This window comes from Trichoderma citrinoviride (genome assembly GCF_003025115.1).
Source record: "Trichoderma citrinoviride strain TUCIM 6016 unplaced genomic scaffold BBK36scaffold_15, whole genome shotgun sequence".
Taxonomy (NCBI): domain Eukaryota; kingdom Fungi; phylum Ascomycota; class Sordariomycetes; order Hypocreales; family Hypocreaceae; genus Trichoderma; species Trichoderma citrinoviride.
Window position 1 is genome coordinate 521,979 of NW_020194723.1, and position 17,001 is coordinate 538,979.

The window sequence follows — 17,001 nt, forward strand, 5'->3', positions numbered from 1 at the left end:
CCTGGAGCTTTGCACTTCAAATCGGCGCATTAGCGCAAGGCTTCATTTGCTAATCAAGAGTGGTTAGAAGGCTTAATTGAGTGTTAATCCGTGACCAAAACAAAACGAGATACTGCTCAACTGGTGGCGCATCTAGAAACGGTTGCGGCCGTGGTCATTGGGTGACGAAAAAGATGCGTGATGATGGCGTGCAAATCAGTGTAAGCGCCAAAGGTCGCTAGACAAAGTCAATCCAGGCCACATGTAGGTAGTTTGGAAGAAGAATAAAAGAAGATATCACAGCAGAGGCAAGCAAGTAAAAGAAACAACGGCTGAGACAAAGAAAATAAAGGACGAAGAGCTGGCGAGAGAGAAACACGGACAGGTATCGACTCTCCTGATGTCTTCGGTATCCCAAACAGGCTGAAGCCGCGCAAAACGCAGCGAAATCGAAACGGTGTCTCCTCCGTCTAATTGCCGGCTACAAATTGGAACAAAGATTGGAACGTTTTTGCCGATCCACGTGGGATAGTGAGAACTCTAATAGTAAACGAGGCAAAAGGCGAGGCTGGCTGATTGCGAGCCGTGTTATCGTATGTCACTCACTACTGGGTTATGAGCAAGGTATGTCGATGGCGAGCTATTTTTCTGTCTAATTCTTTTCTGTTTTTTCTTAGTGGAGGATTTGCGCAGAACCAACATTCGATTCTTCATCTTGCCGTCGTGTAAGCATCGCGACGATTCCTTTCCTCTCTTCTCCCTTCTCCTTTCTGCTCAATTGCAGAGAAGAGTGACTCGTTGGCAGCGACAATGATTGAAGAAGCACCTCCCGCCGCAAGCGAGGCCAATGCGCCACCCAGAGACTCCAAAGCGCACGATGTCGAGGGCGTCGTGGAGGAATCTGCAGATACCCGCGTGTTGGTGAGTCAATGAGAGAGTCAATTGAGAAAGCAAAGCTGTGGTTGCTGACATTGCTCTGGAATAGACAAAACTTGGCTACAAACCTGTGCGTCTCGAGGACCCCGTATCGACTCCAATGGCCTGATTCTCATCGTGACTTCTTTTCTTTGTTTGCAGGTGCTTCATAGGACGTTTAATCTGTTTCACAACTTTTCAACCACATTTGGTGAGACTTCCCATTCCATCTCTGCTCAAATTCCGGGAACCGAATGCTGACAAGACACAGCCGCCCTCTACTTCATCGGCGGCGTCCGCGTCACCTTTTCCACCGGCATCGCCGCAGGTGGCAATCTTGCCTACTGGTGAGCTTCAATCTCCTCCCACGCTCATGATGACCCTCGTCTTTGCTAGGTACACAAAACTCATAGCTCTTTCTACGCCAGGACGAGCTTCATCGTGACGTGCGTCTTCAGCTTCATCAGCGCCGCCGTCATTGCCGAAATCTGCTCATCGCTGCCCCTTGCCGGGTCCATCTACCTCTGGGCGGCTGAAGCCGGCGGACCGCGATGGGGACGGCTGTTTGGATATGTCGTGGCCTGGTGGAGTACTACGGCCTGGACGACTTTCTGTGCCAGTATGTTTGTGCATTCATGTTGACTAGAGTGAACAGTTGAAAGAAGAGGTCGGAGCAGCTGACTGGAGGGAATGAAAACAACAGGCAACACGCAGGGAGCTGTCAACTACATGCTGTCGGTAAGTCTCGGCACAGGTCTATTCCGTAGCTCCCCTGAGCTACGGTCTTGGGATCTAAAGTATCCATGAGGAAGAAAAGGGGCAATTTTGGAAGCTGATCTGGGTGTCCGATAGGAAATCGTCGTCTTCAACATTGACTTCCCCTCGGATCCGTCGAGCGTCAAGTTCCGCGCCGTCCAGTGGATTTGCACCGAAGTCCTCCTCGCTCTGGCTGCAATCTGGAACCTGCTGTCCCGTGAGTATATGTCCATGTCATTGCAATCCTCTTCAGACAAAAGAAAACTCACATCTCGCATAGCCAAATACTTCAAATGGATCTTCTACCTCTCCACCGGCTTCGTCCTCCTCGACTTCGTCCTCAACATGATCTGGCTGCCCATCGGCACCGCCAACACCATCGGCTTCCGCTCCGCCCACGACGCCTTCATGACGACGTACAACGGCACCGGCGCGTCGCCCGGCTGGAACTGGTGCCTGTCGTACCTCGCCACGGCCGGCATCCTCATCGGCTACGACGCGTCGGGGCACGTCGCCGAGGAGACGCGCAACGCCAGCGTGACTGCGGCCCGGGGCATCTTTTGGAGCACCGTTGTGAGCGGACTGGGGGGTTTCGTCGTCGTCATTCTGTTTCTCTTTTGCACTGTGAGTTTTGCATGCCTAATGAGTCTGGACGAAGCATCTGACACTATTCAAAGCCCGACCCAGACACCCTCTTCTCGTATGGAAGTGTCCAGCCGTTTGTGCCCCTTTATGCCGTGCTCCTCGGCAAGGGCGGCCACATTGTGATGAATGTCATCTGCATCGTCGCCCTGTGGTTTGTAAGTTGCTCTGCCCCCCCCCCCTTTCCTTTATCTGTCTCCAACTATACTCACACTCACACCTAGAACACCGCCATCGCCATCCTCGCCGCCTCGCGCCTCGTCTTCGCCGTGGCCCGCGACGGCGTCCTCCCCTGGTCCTCGTGGGTCTCCCGCGTCTCCGACGGCCAGCCGCGCAACGCCGTCATCGTCGTCTGGGCCGTCGCCTCCGTCATCACCTGCACGATCCTGCCCTCGTCGGTGGCCTTCACGTCGCTCGTCTCCGCCGCCGGCGTCCCCTCGGCCGCCGCCTACGGGCTCATCTGCCTCGGCCGCCTCCTCTTGACGCCCAAGACGTTCCCCAAGCCCGCGTGGAGCCTCGGCCGCTGGAGCAAGCCCTTCCAGGCGGTGTCGGTGCTGTGGAACGGCTGGGTCGTCGCGGTGCTGTTCTCGCCGTACGTCTTTCCCGTCACGGGCGACACGCTCAACTACGCGCCTGTCATCATGGGCGCGGTGACCATCTTCGCCGTCTTGTCGTGGTGGTGGATTCCCGAGGACAGGTGGCTGCCGAGTCGGCGGATCAAGGAGCAGCTTATGGCGGGAGAGTCGGCTGATGAGGAGTGAAATTGGGGGGCATGCTGGATGGGGATTTTGCGCTTGGTTTGTGCAGCTGACTGTTAGATACCCATTAGACTGTCATGGAGTCGACGTTTTTTGCAGAAGTCGTGAGTATTGAATATCGCTTCTATCTTTTGTCTGTTAGGGATCATCGCTTCTATGCCTGTCTGTTAGGGGCTACACTCATATCTTTGAGCTATTATACTACTACTTGGCATCGTAGACTTTCAGTCATATAATCTACCTCGAGAATCACTTACATCTTGGCCATACGACATCACTTGGATCTTTTGGTTATCATACCTTACCTGTAGATATCATAACTATCTAGCATTCTAAGAGTTCATGTTGAAACATCTCAACCACTCGCTGTACATGATATCAAAAGTCCCACCAATACCCATCCCCAAACGCCCAACAAAGACAAACACTTTTATAACCGGCAGAACACAAAGATTTAGAAAAAAAAAAAGAAGCAAAAAAGCTCAAGCCCACCAGTCGCCCTGGTCGCGCATCGCCTCCGCAACCTTGACAAAGCCCGCAATGTTGCTGCCCGCCACCAGGCTCGGCAGCTCGCCCTCCTTGCTGGGCACGTACTTCTTGGCCGTCTGCAAGCCGGCGTCAAAGGCGTTCTTCATGATGTCCTTGAGCTTGTCGTCGACCTCCTTCTCCGTCCACGCCAGGCGCTGGCTGTTCTGCGCCATCTCCAGCCCCGACACGGCGACGCCGCCGCAGTTGGCCGCCTTGCCGGGCGCGTACCAGACGGCCTCCGCAGCGCCCTTTTCCTTCCTCTGCGCCTCGAACAGGTCAATCGCCTCCTGCGTGCAGCCCATGTTGGAGCCCTCGGCGACGACGAGCACGCCGCCGGCGACGAGCGCCTCGGCCTCGGCCCGGCTGACCTCGTTCTGCGTCGCCGACGGCAGCGCAACGTCCACCCTGCCGACGTGGACCCAGGGCCGCGCGCCGTGGAAGTACTTGAACCGGTCGCCGTAGGCAAACTCCGTCAGGGGCTTGCGCTCGGCCTTGAGGGCGGCGATGGCGGCGATGTGCTCCGGCGCGAACGACGAGCCCTCGGGCGCGACCAGCGCCCCGTTGGAGTCGGACAGCGACACGACGGTGGCGCCCAGCTCGATGCACTTGAGGGCCGCGTACTGGGCGACGTTGCCCGAGCCGGAGATGGCAACGCGCTTGCCGGCGAAGGAGCCGTGGCCGGCGTGCTGGAGCATGTGCTCGACGTAGTAGACGAGGCCGTAGCCGGTGGCCTCGGGCCGGATCAGGCTGCCGGCCCAGCTCAGCCCCTTGCCCGTGAGGACGCCCTCAAACTTGTTCCGCGCCTGCCGGTACGCGCCGAACATGTATCCGATCTCGCGGCCCGACACGCCAATGTCGCCGGCGGGCACGTCCGTGTCGGCGCCGATGTGGCGCGACAGCTCGCGCATAAAGGCCTGGCAGAAGCGCCGGATCTCGTTGTCCGACTTGCCCTTGGGGTCGAAGTCGGAACCGCCCTTGCCGCCGCCCATGCTGACTGTTGTTTGACATTGGGTTAGCTTATATATGATCTCCTGAAATTCTTTTCTGCTCGTTCGGCTGCGAGAGAAGAGACTTACGGCCTGTCAGGGCATTCTTAAAGATCTGCTCAAAGCCCAAGAACTTGAGACTGTACACCCCCGTTTGTTAGCCCCCCGCCCAAAGCTTCATAAAAGATACCAGCAACTATCATGAGACTTACATGGACAGGTTGACGGTAGGATGGAACCGGAGACCGCCCTTGTACGGGCCCAGCGCAGAGTTAAACTGCACGCGGTACCCGCGGTTGACGCGCAGCTGGCCCTTGTCGTCCTCCCAGACGACGCGGAACTGCAGGACTCGCTCGGGGATGGAGGCGACGGCCAGGGCGGTGCGGTACTCGGGGTGCTCCTTGAAGAGGCTGCTGTCCTCGAGGGTGCTGGCCAGTTCCTTGTAGGCCTGCTCGAATTCGGGCTCGGAGGGGAGGTGAGACATGGCGAAGTTTTGGGGTGAGTTGTTGGGTATTTGGTGGTGGTGGTTGGTGTGTCGCGTGCTTGACTGCCTCAAGGTGTACAGATGTATAACTCAGGTGTATATAAATCGAGTTTTGTCACACGTCTATCACGAATGGAACAAGAAAACAAGAAACAGAGAGGAAACCAGAAACGACAGCACGAGGGGGAAACAACCTCCTCTATATACCCAGCTCGCCAAACCAACCCTCCATCCATCCTCCATCCGGTCATCCTGCTCTTACTACTACCAACAAACCTCGCCGCCTCGGCCAAACTCTAAAGCCAAGAAAAGCAAAGATAACAACAAACCAGCATATCAAACCAATAACCCCGGCGTTTTCTCAAATCTCCCCGATCCCATGCCACGTTACGCCCCAAAATGAAAGAGAGCAAAAAAAGACCTCAAGCCACACCCGTTCGCCAAAATTCTGGGCTTGCTCCGAAGATCGCTCTCGATTAGATTAGATGGGGTTGCGTGGGATGGGGGATGTGATGGATGGGATGGGATGATCTCCCCAGGCCCAAAGCAAAACCCATTCAATTGTACTGTATGTGGTATTACATGTATCAATTCAAGTTCTCGGAGCGAGAGAGAGAGAGAGATGATACGCCCCAATTGGACGGAGACCGAACTCGGCCGTTGTCGCTCTCCGGATACAGGCACCAGAATGAAACCCCACGTTCCAAAGAGATGGGAGCGGCAGACCGAAAACAAGTGCCGCCTCACATAAAATGAACAAGGGACTGGAATGGGTGAAGTTGAATGAGTGATTATCCCTTGAATGGCGTTAATACAATCAATAACTAATGAACAGCGGCTGACTCAAAAGAAGCCCAATCACGCCTATCACCCAAATCGCCCCAAGCCACCACACCCTTCCAAACCTCAGAGTAAAGCCAATTGATAATGAGATTTGTATGTACTACAAACTACTCGTACACCATCGGCCACACCCTCCTCACCGACGCCGGAGCTTGCTCTACTAGTCAACGTCAACGTCAAACAAAACGCCTCCAAGATCCCCCCAATCAATCTCACACACCCATCACGGATTCCCAATCAGTGACAGCAAGCCACGCTGATTGGCTCGACGCCACCCGCCGCCCGATTTGAAGATTCAATTGCGTTTCGCTTCTTCCGTCCTGCCCGTCCAATCGTAATACACCTCACTCCTCAACGCCGTGCCCGTTACCGGCGTGCTGCGGGATCGCGCACACACACGAACCACACCTTATGGGACTAGGCAGAGTAAGGGGAGCTGCAACTTGACATCACTTGACAAACAATGCAGATGCTGCGAGGGGGTTCTTGTTTGTTCTTGTCCTGATGTCTGACATGTGCGTGTTTTCTGTCCCTGGCTCCAGATAGGCCAACAAGACACCGTCTCTCTTCACTCGAGAACTTAAGGTGGTCCAAATGCTACTACATACTGGTACTACTACTAGTAGCATGTCCCCCATGGGAATGACGAACAAGTTGGGGGTCTGCAATGCAGGCCGAGGCCCCTTGTACCTGGCGGAAGTCTTCGGAGGAGCAAGGACAGACTGGAGGCACAGTGGAAACAAGAATAGGTGGCAATCGGGTGTTTTAGGAATGCTGTTGATGCTCTTCACAAGCTATGTACATCTACACCTGCATCATACAACTTGTACACATCGACATCTTCGCCGCTCACGCTTCTCCAGCAGCCGCCAGTCCCTGGCGAACCCCCATCACCGATCGCTGAAACGGCTTCGCCTCCACCATCTCCAACAGCGGCTCGTCCCCCGTAGTAGTAGTAGCCAGGTTCGCCCGGCGCCCATCCGCGGCATGATCCTGCTCGGCCTCCGCAACCGCAGGTCGAACCACCCGTATAAACGCCTCCGTCACCGCTCGTCGATCTTCCCTAGTCGAGCGGCATTTCTTGACGTGGAGGAGCGCTTCATCAAGCCTGAACAGCGCATCCCGATGGTCATTGTCCTCTCTGGCATCCGCCACCGCTCGCATCGCCGTCGTCTTCATGGCCAGCTTGATGCTCTCCTTGCAAGCCCGGCTGCCGCGCCACCACTGCACCTCCGACGTGAACTTGGATAGGATCGACTTCAAGGCGCTGTAGCTGGCCGAGCCCGTGTATGCAAACACCAGGTTGGAAAAGTTGTACTCGCTGTACAGGAGCTCTCCGTTGCCGTTTTCCCTTGCCGCCACCTCGCACATGGTGGCAGCTCCGTGCAAGTCGCCCTTGGCCGAGAGCATCTGTGCCGCCTTGTTGTAGACGCTGTCGTGAATGCGACTGCCCCGGCGTAGAGCCTGCTTGATCAACTCGCCGGCGTCGTCTCCTTTCTCGAGTCTTGCCAGTAAAAGAGGGGTCAAGGCTTCCGTCACGTCGTAGCCTCTTCCGCGAGCGTCGTCAATAAGCGCTGCCGCCTCGTCAATGCTCCCATTTGGCCTTTTCAATTGTCCCAAGACTGCTAGGCGAAGACAGCGAACTGAAATGCTCAACCCGCTCGACAACAATCGGCTGTACGCCGCACAGACACGCTCCCACTCGTTCTGAGCCGAGAGCCACTCCATGCACTCGAAAGCATCCGCCTCAGACAGCCAGCGATTCGACTCGAGCGAAGCCGGCGGCGTATCATTGAGCGTCTTTCCTTCAGGCTTGCTTGGCGTAAGCTTCGACGTGGCCGGTGCAAGCTCTTGGAGGCTCTGGTGTAACTTTGTAATGTTCTTGTTGGAGAAGCTCCAGTATTTGCGACATCCAGCGTAGAATCGCTGCACGAATGAGTCGTCCATCTTGAATCCGGCATCTTGACAGAATTGCAGCCATGAGAACATCGAGTCCAGATCGTGGCGGCTCGCGTACTGGTCCAGCACGAGATTGACCCATCTTGACCTCAGAGGTATGTTGTAGCTGCGCACAAACCTCCTCAGTAAAGCTTCGAGGCCTTCTGATGAGCAGGTTTGCACAAATACGTCGGTAATCTTGCTGATCATGTATCGTAAATCGCTTGGCTTCGCATTGCCTGCATCCTCAAGCGCTTCTATGCCCTTTCGGACGGCTTCCCAATGCCCGAGGGCGGCCTCGCGCACAACTAGCCTGCTCTGGAGCTTGACGTCCGCGTTTGCCGCATCTGCGTCCAACTTGTAAAGGTAGCTCATTTCCTCCTGAGCAAAAGCATCGTCTCCTGCTTTCAGGGCCTTTGAGACCATGAGCCGGCGTATCTTGTACTCGATGTTGGGGGATGCGGCAATTGCCTGGTACAAGCCAGCGCTCTGGAGCAGACGATACAGCTGTTTGACGTCTTTGAAGCTGCCCAATACCTCGTCAAGACCAGACAGAACCCGATAAATCGTCATGCCCTGCATCCAGAATCGCGATTGCTTGCCGTCAGAGAGGAACTGGAGTAGTCGCTCGAACTCCTTCTTATCCTTCTTCTCCCATAGCCATTTTGTCAAAGGTGACAGAGCTTGGATGGGGTCTTTGAAGTGTGGGAGCAGGGCCGCAAGGACAGTGGTCGTCTTGGTCGCTTCAGAGTCGACTATGAGCCTCAGCAATCTCAACCCACTCGATCTGACGAGGCCGCTAGATCCGGGGGTTGCAGGCCTTGATATTGGTATCTTCTGCAGCTCGCCGATGGCCAAATCTACCATTTCGGGCGTCAAAGTCTGAGAGGAATGGCTGGTTTCTAGCTCTTTAATCAACTGCTCAAGCCTTACAACCTTGTCCATCTCGGTGGCTTGTGTTGCCGTGTATGATAGAGATAGCCGGGTCGGAGAAGAGGCGTCGATCTGTAGTAGATCGTGCAAGGATGGCGAGCCACTTCGTGTACTCGAGGACCGCATGGTTAAGTTGTGATCTTTGTGTAGTGAAACCTTGACCCGTGAATCAACACCATTTCCGACCTCAGAACTCTTCTCCTTGGGATTGTGTGAGAATATGGGCAATGTAGAAGCTGCCAAGGACATAATGGAGAGGTCCGGAAGACGGCTGTCGGCCAATGGCAAGATCATTTTTACCGCATCCAGCCCAAAGTTCGATATCTGCGTCTCTTGGTCATCTCTCTGCTCCCCATCGGCTGTCGTGCCTCCCCTAGTCGTGTCATGCTGTTCGGACAAAACTCCATCCAAGCCACCCCCAGCCGCGAACAAGGTAGAGGCATTGCCGCGCCGTCGTTTCCGATACGAACTCTTCGGCCGCGTCCCAGCCGGCAGCGACAGCACGTCGCCTCCAAGATCCCCAAGCTTATCATCCCAGCTCTCGCTCAGCGCAACGGCGCCCCTGTTGCTCTTGACGGTATGCAGCTTCCTCGCATTGTCAATCGCCGCGCGAGCAATCTTGAGCCGGCGGCGGCGCTCCTCGGCGAGGAAGGCAACGGAGCACGAGGTCGTCAAGAGGACGCCGCGGAGGGCGTTGAGCGCGGCTTTAGACGGAACGGGGGGGGTGGAGGCCATGTCGACGGCCGCCCATAGCTGCCGCTTTGCTTCTGGATGTCGAAGTCGGTGAGGATGCGCGCATTCACGGTGGTGGGAGTGCGGCTTTGGTGCTGGACGGAGCTATCGTAAGATTTCTGGCCATGGCATGATGGAGAGAAGATTTCGGCTATTCTTCGCCGGCGAGAATTCAGCTGTGGGAGGTACGTACCTGGTCTCACCCCGCCAACCTTTTCCCACTGGAAATGGCATCGTGGTGGAGGATCGGTACGTACCGCTCAGACGATCTGTAGATGGGCCGTAAGCCGTAATATAGCTTAGCAGAACTATAAGTGGTTTATAGTAGTTACTCGTTATATAGAGATTAAGCATGAATAGAAGACGATAAGCTTGTTTGACATAGGAAAACCTGAAGAAATGCAATCTGCTGCTTCAGATACCGCAAGACTCTCCTTCTCTCCACTCCTTCACTTGGTGTCGTTTCTGAGCTTCCGAATTAGTACCTCACATGCCAACTTATAGTCCATGCCCACAAGGGCAAGGATGAGAGAAGCGATACAAGATACCTAGTAAGTATATACTCGTCTCAACTATCAATGTTCCAGTTCAGGAAATCTGCAAGGTCATCAGCATCAGTGGGCTCTCTCAAAAGCTGTGTCTATGCCATGCAAACCACTTATAGTAGTATGGTATTTCTCCGCCAGCGGACTTTCTCATGACTCGCCCCTCGTTGCAGAAGTCTTACAGCCGCGAGCCTTTCGGCGGTTGTCTGGCTGCCTCTCCACGGACTTAACAAAGATAGTACATGGAATACCACCTGGGCTCACTCCATCCCCAGTATCAACCAGCAAGACTATTTCCTGTTAAACACTGCCTGTCGTCATAGATAGAACACCAGGTTCACACCACCCTGTCAGTAAGAACCTCGGCTCCCACGGAGATTGCCCGGCTTTTCTATACGGTAAGTGTGCAGTTGTGCTGCTTGTCACACCATGATCACACTCGAGGACACGAAGTCTCGTCATCGATGTACACACCATACGCGTCTAGAGACAGCGGATGATAGGGCTCTGTAGGCTTTGATTATCACTCAACCTGTCGTTCTTATAGGGAACCTTGTAGCTCTATTGCAATACCTGGCTGGATGATTCGAGTGTCAAAGTCTATTGGAATGGATGTCTAACGGAACGGACATGATATCAATGGTGTCTGACGCTTCAACGACGAAAAGACAAGCCAGATCAAGTCCATCATCTCTTCGATCCATGCGCAATAGTCTCTTCAACGGCGGGGTTCCCCTGAGGTTGCCGCAATGCGACCACGCATACTGGGGCCGGATGATAGCAAGCCACAGACTATAGTCTCCCCAGCATAGCAAACCATATCCAGCAAGCGAAGCATCGAGATTCGATACGAAGCCTCGCCCATGCCAACCCCGCTTCTTGCTTCTTAGAAGCCGAACAATTCACCACATTCCGACCTATAGCGGACCCAGTCTCCATCAGGGATGCCCTTCTCACCAAGCTGCACTTCTAACTCGGACTTTAGACACAGCTGAAAGGCATGGAAATAAGAACATCGTGGCCGAGGATGGTGCCAACTTCGCGGTGCCAATTTCCTCTGCGATATGCACCGCGCCTCTCTCCTGTGGAGCATATCCGTGGACTATATCCGTCGGTTTTAGTACAGGGCACAAAGCGTCGCATGTCTGCGCGCCTCTGATTGGGCGATTGTGTGTGTCGTCCGCCTAGAAGGCACCCCCATGCGGAAGGCACTTGTACCGCGGCAATTGGCACCCGCCCAATATTTTGATGACCACTCGTGGATTGCCTCAACAACTCGATTGCATGTCTGGAGTGCGATTGCCTGTTTTGCAAGGCAACACAAGTCCGCTATGATGCGACTCGAGGCAATTCGAATGTTCTGTTGCTCTCCCTTGATGCCTCGCTGCTTTGCAGCTATAAAGGGCACAGCTCTCGCCCAACATCTATCCTCTTCCTATCACCTCATCCTCTCTACAAGAGCACCTCTTCTAAACCACTCCCACCGCAAGGTCCCAGGATAAAAAAGAAGAAAAGAATTTGAACATTTACAAAAACCGCAACCATGAGCCTCTTTCCCCCTCCTCCTGCTCCCGTGAGCCCGCTCAACCGCTACCGCTTGCTCTCGCCAACTGCCTCGGTGAGAGTCAGCCCGCTGTGTTTGGGTGCCATGAACTTTGGCTCAGCATGGTAGTCCTCTCCCATCTTCTCTTCCTATGTTATAAACTACGTGGAGACAAAAGAGTGATTGCTGATGGCCCGGACGACACTTATAGGAAGGACTTCATGGGAGATTGCGATAAGGCAACTTCGGAGGCCATTTTGGACTTTTTCTACGAACAGGTGAGCTTCTTTTCCTCTTCCTCAACTATTATATCAGAGTATCTTATCCAAGTACTAACATTCTTGATAGGGAGGTTAGTTGCGGTCTTGTCGACGTACTGATGGATGCATTGGCGCGAGCATCGCTGACATCGTTGACAGGCAACTTCATCGACACGGCAAACAATTACCAGTACGAGGAATCGGAGGCCATCATTGGTGAATGGATGAAGAAGCGAGGAAACCGCCATGAGATGGGTATGTCTCGTCATCGCCAGCTCGTGCACAACAACTGACCACTCCTGAATGATATAGTGATTGCGACAAAGTACACCACCTGCTACAAGCTGGGACCCGCTCGTCCTCATATCGCGGCCAACTTCACTGGAAACGGAACCAAAAGCCTTCACGCGTCTGTTGAAGCAAGCTTGCAGAAGCTGCAGACCGACTACATCGACCTGGTGAGACATGCCACACCAGACGAATGAGTTGTCACCATATCTTGACTCTTCATACCTAGCTGTACGTGCACTGGTGGGACTATGCCACCTCGATTCCCGAGTTGATGCAGTCCCTGAACGCCCTTGTTGTGTCCGGAAAGGTCCTGTATCTGGGCATCAGCGATGCTCCCGCCTGGGTGGTGAGGTTGGTAACCCCTTGACCACGCCGTGACACGATCTGCATTCCAACTTGGCTGACGCCGAAACACAGCAAGGCAAATGAGTACGCCCGCAACCACGGCTTCCGCCAGTTCTCCGTCTACCAGGGCCGCTGGTCCGCCGCCAACCGCGACTTTGAGCGCGACATCATCCCCATGTGCAGGGACGAGGGCATGGCCCTGGCCCCCTGGGGCGCCCTCGGCGCCGGCAAGTTCAAGACGGAGGAGCAGCGCAACTCGGAGGTCGGCCGTAAGGTGCAGCTGACCGAGACCGACATTCAGGTCAGCAAGGTGCTCGAGAAGATTGCCCTCCGTAAGAACACGGCCCTCACGAGCGTCGCGCTGGCGTACGTGATGCACAAGACGCCCTACGTCTTCCCCATCGTCGGCGGCCGCACCATCGACCACCTCAAGGGCAACATCGAGGCGCTCACCCTGCAGCTGACCCAGGAGGACATTGAGGAGATTGAGAGCGCGTATCCGTTCGACATTGGCTTCCCCAACAGCATGCTGTGGGGAGGTAAAGAGCCCGCTGCGTCGCCGCAGAAGATTTGGCTCTTTGAAGCTGCTGCCCACTTTGAATATGTCCCCCTCACCAAGGTATGTGCTTGACTTCCCCTCCCCCATTCCCTTCCCTTCCGAAAGCAAAATGATCATTTTTGAGCGCTGACAACTGTTTTCTTCTTTTGCAGCCTATCGCGCCGACCAAGATAGGAGAGTAGAGCGTCCGCTTCCGGTCGACGTGCTGGAGATGGCTACCAAAGCGCCACAGCCACCAGCACAATTACTATGATCGTAGCATGCACGCTGGTGCCGGTACTGGAGCCGGCGTCGGATGGTGACCGAGCAAAGAAGAGCGAGACAGCCTTAGGACCTGACGGAATTCGTATCACGGGTTTCTAGTAATGGAAGACAGGTGCTGAATAGCACACGGACTTGAGCTGCGTACAACTTTGCTGGGAGGGTCCGAGCTGTTCGGCGGGTAGTAGAAGAACATAGGCTTATCTTGGAATATGAGAGAAAGTTCATTGCTTCAATTCCATCATCTGCATGACCGTTCCTACAAAACTTCAACGAAGTGCCAGGAGAGTGGTAGCCATTCATTGTATTAATGGGTATCTACATTACCTGCTTTGGTGTTGTGCATATCAACTATCACATGGCTTGTCGTCAAATACAAATTCCTTATATCCTACCAGAACGCCGACTCGGACTGGGCTGCCGTACGAATGACCATCCCTTCTTATTTAGCGCCTTTGCCCTTTGCCTCGTTCTCGCCGAGCTCTCGGATAAAGACCGACGTCTGTCCAGCACCGTTGTAGTCGTTCTGCCCAGTCTCGAACCCTGGACACACCCCGACGGCCAGATACCTCCCATCGTTGGAAAACGCCAAGGCGGCAACGTTGTTGGGGAACTTTTGATACTGCTTTAACCTCCTCTTGGCCTCTGCATCCCACAAAGCCACTGTGCCGTCGCCGCCGGCCGACGCAAACGTTCCGTGGATGGGGTGGAACGCGAGCGCATTCACCGGGTAGACAATGTCTCCGTCGCCGTCGGGGGCAGCCTGCCTGTGGCACTTGAAGGCGTATTTCCTGGCCTGCGACTCGGCCGTGTCCTCGAACCACTCGACGGCAACGCGGCCTTCGATACTGCTGGTGGCGTAGCCCGCGTCGTTGGGCATGCACGAGACCGCGCGCGTGAGGTATCGGAGGGACGACTCGCGCTGCTGCCACGGCTTGAGGTCGGTGCCGCCGGTGCGGAAGAGCTCGACGATGGCGTTGACGTCGTAGATGTTGATGATGCGGCCCGTCATGGCCACGACAATCTTGGTCGGGCTGCCGGCGAGGGCCTGGGGCTTGCCGGGGAGGGCGATGGTGATGGGGTTGCTGGACGGGTCGTTGAGGTTGTGCAGGTTGAGGGTGCTGTCCCAGGAGGCCGAGACGAGGATGCCGTGCGATTTGCTGTATACGACGCGGCGGACGGGGGCGTTGTGCTTGCTCAGGGGGGTCAATTCGCCGGTTTCGACGTTGAGGCTGTCATTTTCCCACGGTCAGCGGATGGGGCTCAAGCTGTGTCGACAAACCCGCAGGTTCATGGGAGTAGCAAAATACCGGTTGACCGTCCAGTCCATGCCCGCGGTGAAGGCTTCATTGTCGTCCGCGCCGAAGCAGACGTCTAGAACCGGGGCGCGGTGCTCATATGTGTTGATGAGGCTCGAAGCCTCGGGACCGTTTGAGATGTCATAGTGGTACACCTTCTTGTCCCATGACGAGACGAGGAGCTTCGTCCCCGAGACGGGCGCGAATGCGATGGCCGATACCGCGTCGCCGGGAGGCGGTGAGAGCTCGTATTGCGTTGCTGGTGCGTCTGTCAGTCCATCCTCGTCTGCAATCGCACTCGAACATCACAAAATAGAGCCATTTCAGCGTACCTGGAGCCATTGTTTGCTTTGGTCATGATATGCAGCCGTTGCCCCAAGAAGGGAAGCTTTGGTTGTTTACTTGGGGCATCACGTGCCGATAAGCTGCAATCGTGGCTGTGGCTGAGAAATTGCCGTTATCGACCGCCTAGGATGAGCCACACCCCGCCACCAACGTCTGGCTCGAGCGCAAAATACCATCAAAATTGTGACTCCTCATCCCACTTCGAATCGTTTAGAAACGTAGCTTATACAGACTTCTTTTCTCCCTCCCCTACCTACGAGCCGACAGCAAGCGAGTTTCGCCAGTACCGAGACTCTTTTCCGGCCGTCGATTCCAAACGATTTAGCCACTCCGAACCGATTACGTTGACACTCGCGTGAGCGGCAACGACAAGGACGATTCGGGCCCTATAAAAACCAACCCCCACCTCAACAACCATCTTCCTTTCACCAATCGACACTCATTTTTTCCCGACCAACGTCGAAGAAATACCGCCAAGATGTCTTTAACGAACTGCCGGTTTTATGAGGAGAAGTACCCGGAGATTGACAGCTTTGTCATGGTCAATGTCAAGCAGGTGTGTTTTCACTTTTGGCTGTAAAGGGGGGAAGGAGTGGGCAGGAAAACGAACAGAGATTCTGACAAAATCATGATCGCTGGATAGATCGCCGAGATGGGTGCCTACGTCAAGCTGCTGGAGTATGACAACATTGACGGCATGATTCTGCTCTCTGAGCTGTCCCGAAGACGTATCCGAAGTATCCAGAAGCTCATCCGAGTCGGGCGCAACGAAGTTGTGGTGGTGCTCCGTGTCGACAAGGAGAAGGGTGGGTTGCCAACAGTTTCAGCGGAGAGAGAATGATCAGGTTGCTCACACTGGATTGCAGGATACATTGATCTGTCAAAACGACGAGTTTCGCCCGAGGATATCGTCAAGTGCGAAGAGCGCTACAACAAGAGCAAGATGGTGCACTCCATCATGCGACACGTTGCCGAGAAGACGCAGACGCCGATCGAGTCTCTATACGAGAGCATAACCTGGCCTCTGAACCGCAAGTACGGCCATGCCATTGACGCTTTTAAGCTGTCCATCACGTACGTGGCTGCCGTTGACTCATAAGTTGTGATGTACGCAAAAGGTAGACTAACCTCGAAGCAGCAACCCCGAGGTGTGGGACGACATCAAGTTCCCCAACCAGGTCGTCGAGGACGAGCTGAAGCTGTACATCAGCAAGCGACTCACCCCTCAGCCCACCAAGGTCCGTGCCGACGTCGAGGTCACCTGCTTCGGCTACGAGGGCATCGACGCTGTCAAGGCTGCTCTGCGAACCGCCGAGGCCAAGAACACAGAGTCCATGCAGGTCAAGGTCCGACTCGTTTCACCTCCCCTGTATGTGCTCACCAGCACGTGTCTCGACAAGGCGCAGGGCATCACCCGCCTGGAGGAGGCCATTGTGGACATCCGGACGAGCATCGAGGCCGCCGGCGGCAACCTGACCGTCAAGATGGAGCCCAAGGCCGTTACGGAGAGCGACGATGCCGAGCTGCAGGCCCTGATGGAGAAGAGGGAGCGCGAGAACGCCGAGGTCAGCGGCGACGAGAGTGTCAGCGACAGCGACGACAACATCCCCGAGACGATCTAATTGTACGTGTCTCACGACTCTATGCCAGCAAGCGAGGAGACTTGTGGTTCAAAATGCGGTACCGGAGCCTGTCAGGACTTTACAAGGGGCAAAAAAGCTGGGGGAAGAGAACAAGCCGTTAGCGCTCGTGATAAAAGAGGGCATGAGCCTAGAATTTGGTTTAGGAAGCTTTGGCGGTGGGTAATGGCGTCTTTGCGAGTGAGGGATGGCGACTTGAAAAGCCGTGCAATATCGGCAGTCTGGAGGGGTTAGATCTTGGTGGAGGCCCGTATGAACTTGCGCAAGGCCTCACATGATATGAAGAATAAAAAAAGTCATAAATTGCTCAATGAATCGCGTCACCCATCTTTTGCGCATGTGAGTAGTATGTAAGTTGCTTGAGTTTGAGATGTGGTGATATTCGGGGTTTTGAAGTCGCATCTTGCAGTGGTCACTCAC

At 54.9% G+C, this 17,001-nt stretch overlaps 6 protein-coding genes across 6 annotated transcripts; 3 read left to right on the forward strand and 3 right to left on the reverse strand.

Moving 5' to 3' along the window:
• Nucleotides 1-789: 789 nt before the first annotated feature.
• Nucleotides 790-3,053, forward strand: BBK36DRAFT_1127875 (amino acid transporter; the record flags this gene model as incomplete). Its single annotated transcript, XM_024891563.1, has 10 exons — nt 790-900; nt 965-985; nt 1,057-1,105; nt 1,166-1,241; nt 1,323-1,513; nt 1,598-1,632; nt 1,747-1,867; nt 1,931-2,274; nt 2,328-2,450; nt 2,517-3,053. The coding sequence occupies 10 exons, from the start codon at nt 790-792 to the stop codon at nt 3,051-3,053; spliced, it is 1,608 nt and encodes a 535-aa protein (XP_024746223.1).
• A 479-nt stretch (nt 3,054-3,532) lies between these two features.
• Nucleotides 3,533-5,048, reverse strand: BBK36DRAFT_1127819 (glutamate dehydrogenase; the record flags this gene model as incomplete). The annotated part of the gene is made up of 3 exons (XM_024891557.1): nt 3,533-4,572; nt 4,655-4,704; nt 4,777-5,048. The coding sequence occupies 3 exons, from the start codon at nt 5,046-5,048 to the stop codon at nt 3,533-3,535; spliced, it is 1,362 nt and encodes a 453-aa protein (XP_024746224.1).
• A 1,692-nt stretch (nt 5,049-6,740) lies between these two features.
• On the reverse strand, nt 6,741-9,497 carry BBK36DRAFT_1128268 (hypothetical protein; the record flags this gene model as incomplete). The annotated part of the gene is made up of 2 exons (XM_024891596.1): nt 6,741-8,918; nt 9,063-9,497. 2 exons carry the CDS (start codon nt 9,495-9,497, stop codon nt 6,741-6,743), a joined length of 2,613 nt encoding a protein of 870 aa, XP_024746225.1.
• Nucleotides 9,498-11,582: 2,085 nt separating this feature from the next.
• Nucleotides 11,583-13,109, forward strand: BBK36DRAFT_1183881 (oxidoreductase; the record flags this gene model as incomplete). The annotated part of the gene is made up of 7 exons (XM_024896375.1): nt 11,583-11,707; nt 11,794-11,860; nt 11,931-11,934; nt 12,002-12,097; nt 12,155-12,300; nt 12,360-12,484; nt 12,551-13,109. 7 exons carry the CDS (start codon nt 11,583-11,585, stop codon nt 13,107-13,109), a joined length of 1,122 nt encoding a protein of 373 aa, XP_024746226.1.
• Nucleotides 13,110-13,596: 487 nt separating this feature from the next.
• On the reverse strand, nt 13,597-15,136 carry BBK36DRAFT_1207359 (WD40 repeat-like protein; the record flags this gene model as incomplete). The annotated part of the gene is made up of 3 exons (XM_024897400.1): nt 13,597-14,530; nt 14,609-14,855; nt 15,115-15,136. 3 exons carry the CDS (start codon nt 15,134-15,136, stop codon nt 13,741-13,743), a joined length of 1,059 nt encoding a protein of 352 aa, XP_024746227.1. The 3' UTR covers nt 13,597-13,740.
• Nucleotides 15,137-15,419: 283 nt separating this feature from the next.
• Nucleotides 15,420-16,563, forward strand: BBK36DRAFT_1172198 (hypothetical protein; the record flags this gene model as incomplete). Its single annotated transcript, XM_024895697.1, has 4 exons — nt 15,420-15,497; nt 15,585-15,747; nt 15,808-16,015; nt 16,080-16,563. The coding sequence occupies 4 exons, from the start codon at nt 15,420-15,422 to the stop codon at nt 16,561-16,563; spliced, it is 933 nt and encodes a 310-aa protein (XP_024746228.1).
• Between the last annotated feature and the right edge of the window lie 438 nt (nt 16,564-17,001).